This window comes from Nansenia antarctica (assembly GCF_963989245.1).
Source record: "Nansenia antarctica genome assembly, chromosome: 14".
Lineage (NCBI taxonomy): Eukaryota > Metazoa > Chordata > Actinopteri > Argentiniformes > Microstomatidae > Nansenia > Nansenia antarctica.
Window position 1 is genome coordinate 18907495 of NC_137684.1, and position 2500 is coordinate 18909994.

Below are 2500 nucleotides of genomic sequence, written 5' to 3' on the forward strand. Positions count from 1 at the left end.
AGAGAGAGAGAGAAGCTGCCAGCCAATGGCTTACCATGGAAAACTGTGAGAGGATGCCCAGGAGAGAAGCCCCACCCCAGGCACAGGAGACGGGAGGTTGGGGAGGTTGCAAAGGGTGGGAGGGAGGTCACTGAGAGAGAGGCTCCACCCCTCGGAGGTCAGACTAATCTTTAGGTGAAAGGTGAGCCCAGTTCTAGACCCGCCCCTAAAGTCCCTTATGATTGGTTGGAATTGCTGACATTAACCATGAGCAATTTCTCTGTCATAGTTGGATGAGTACGTTAGGTAACCTGGTACTCTTTTATAAGTTGACTTAGGGTTAGGGTTACAATATTCTCATTTGCAGCAATGACCTGGGGAATAGTTGCAGCAGGGAAGAGGAGAGGGGGGTGAATGAGCCAGTTGAAAGCTGGGGTTGGTTAGGTGGCCATGATCGTACAAGGGTCAGATTGTAACATAGTCAGGACACCGGAATGAACACATAATCCTCTTGCGATAATTCCCATGAAATATCTAACAACTCAGGATTATATTGGTGAAAGGGCAAAGGTAGATACAGGATATGAGCACCAGTGAGTCACTGAGTCAACAGATGGGAGAATGTGTGCACTGTGTCTATTTATGATGTGGATATTGTATGGCTGCAGATAAACCCTATATCACCTGATACATTAGCAAGATTGAAATGACGATGAATGTTTCATGTTTCACATGAAGTGATGATGGTGGATATTACCCATGAATCACAAAAACATGATCTGATATTAACCCACAAACCGATCTGGAACAAATCCAGTCCAATCCCAGTCCACCATGGCAATTAAAGAATTGGTGGACTTCAAAATGGCACAAGTAATGTATAAAGTAAAAAATAAGATGCTTCCAGACTGTATCCAGAGACTATTTCAAGTTAGACAGAGTAATTATGAACTCAGAGGAATATGTATGTTTATGAAAACAAAGATTAGAACAAATGCAAAACAAAGATGTATAACAGTTAAAGGAGTTAATTTATGGAATACTTTTGAAAAGGAAATGAAAATGTGTAGTACACTAAAAGGATTAAAAAAAATATTTAAAAATAAGATGATTAACAAGTATAAAACAGAGGTTTAAATATAGTTTTTGTTTGGTATTTTTTGAACTTTTTGTTGACATGCGTAAGTGAAATTTTGTTTATAAAAGTTTCAATGTTTTGATTATGCATTCATGGGGGGACATGCATACATGTAACAAGGGTAGGCGCAATAAGCCACGGCTTCAGCCTACACCTTTTTGGTCCTGGTGTTATAAATTGTGACTGTGTACATTTTCTTATATCTGTATTGTAAATTGTATAGGGGACCAAAATAAACATTCTCAATCAATCAATCAATTGCTATTATTAACTATTATTGTTTCCCAACTGGATCTCCTGTCAATGTTTACACTTTTACCAACCGAGCTCTCGTTGACATTGACATGTGACAATGACAGCGTGTTCTGTTGTCGTCCCCACAGACCCCGAGGCAGAGGAAGAAGACCCAGGAGCCCGCAGCAGACGAGGAACCTTCACCCCAAAGCAAATGCAGCAAAGTCGACCTGGATACGGTGAGAGAGAGACGAACAGAAAACCAGGGGGAAAGGGAGAGAGAGCCAGAGAGAGAGAGAGAGACACAGAGAGGATAGCCAGAGGAATCGAAAGGGAGAGGGGGGGGGGAGAAACAAACAGGGAGAGAGGGCCAAAAGAGAGAACCAGAGAGAGAGAGGGAGAAGCAGAAAGAGAGCGAAAGACAAGATAGCCAGAGGAATGGAAAGGGAGAGGGAGAGAGGGGGAGAGAGAGTGAACTGAATATGAAGAGCATGATCTGAGAGAATAACAAATGAAGGTAGAGAGAGAGAAAGATATCATCCATAGGGTAACTCTAGGTTCTCCTTTGATCAAGCTGCGCATCGAATCCAGTTCGTGAAGCCTCCGGGCCTCACACAGCCCTTCCAGCCGCGGAGGGTTGTCACGGGTGATCACATCTGTCAGGGGTTTCAGGGTTCAAGCAGAGGTCAGAGAAGCTGCCGCTTATTTCTGCGTCGGTCTGACGCTGAGGCTGGATTCAAAATCAGCCAATCAGAGGGCGATACGAGGCTATTAGTATAGTGCTCATGCCCATCCGATCTACTCAGATCGACAGGTGTGACCGAGTGGATGATAATAACATCACCCCCTTTTCGTAATCAACCCGGCAGTTCGGACCAGCCGCGAGCAAGCGGTCGGACAACCGAAACGAGTTTCCCCTCTCTCTCTCTCTCTCCCTCGATCGCCTACATGTACATACACATGTAGACTACCATCCTCAAGACCACCAGGACCAAGCTCCGGACCTGGGGTGATGGGTCCTTTTCAGCCGCAGCCCCGTCCCTCTGGAACGCCCTCCCCGACCACATCAGACAGGCCAACACCCTGCCAACATTTCAACAGGCCCTCAAAACCCACCTCTTCAAGCTTGCCGTCACCAGTTAACCCTCT

The 2500-nt window shown here is 45.2% G+C and overlaps 1 protein-coding gene across 1 annotated transcript in view; it reads left to right on the forward strand.

Moving 5' to 3' along the window:
- fa2h (fatty acid 2-hydroxylase) overlaps positions 1-2500 on the forward strand; it is a 28553-nt gene that overhangs the window by 17577 nt on the left and 8476 nt on the right. Inside the window, exon 2 of the mRNA XM_080544851.1 lies at positions 1501-1590. Coding sequence (XP_080400977.1) covers positions 1501-1590 — 90 coding nt within the window. The remainder of the gene's footprint in view (positions 1-1500; positions 1591-2500) is intronic.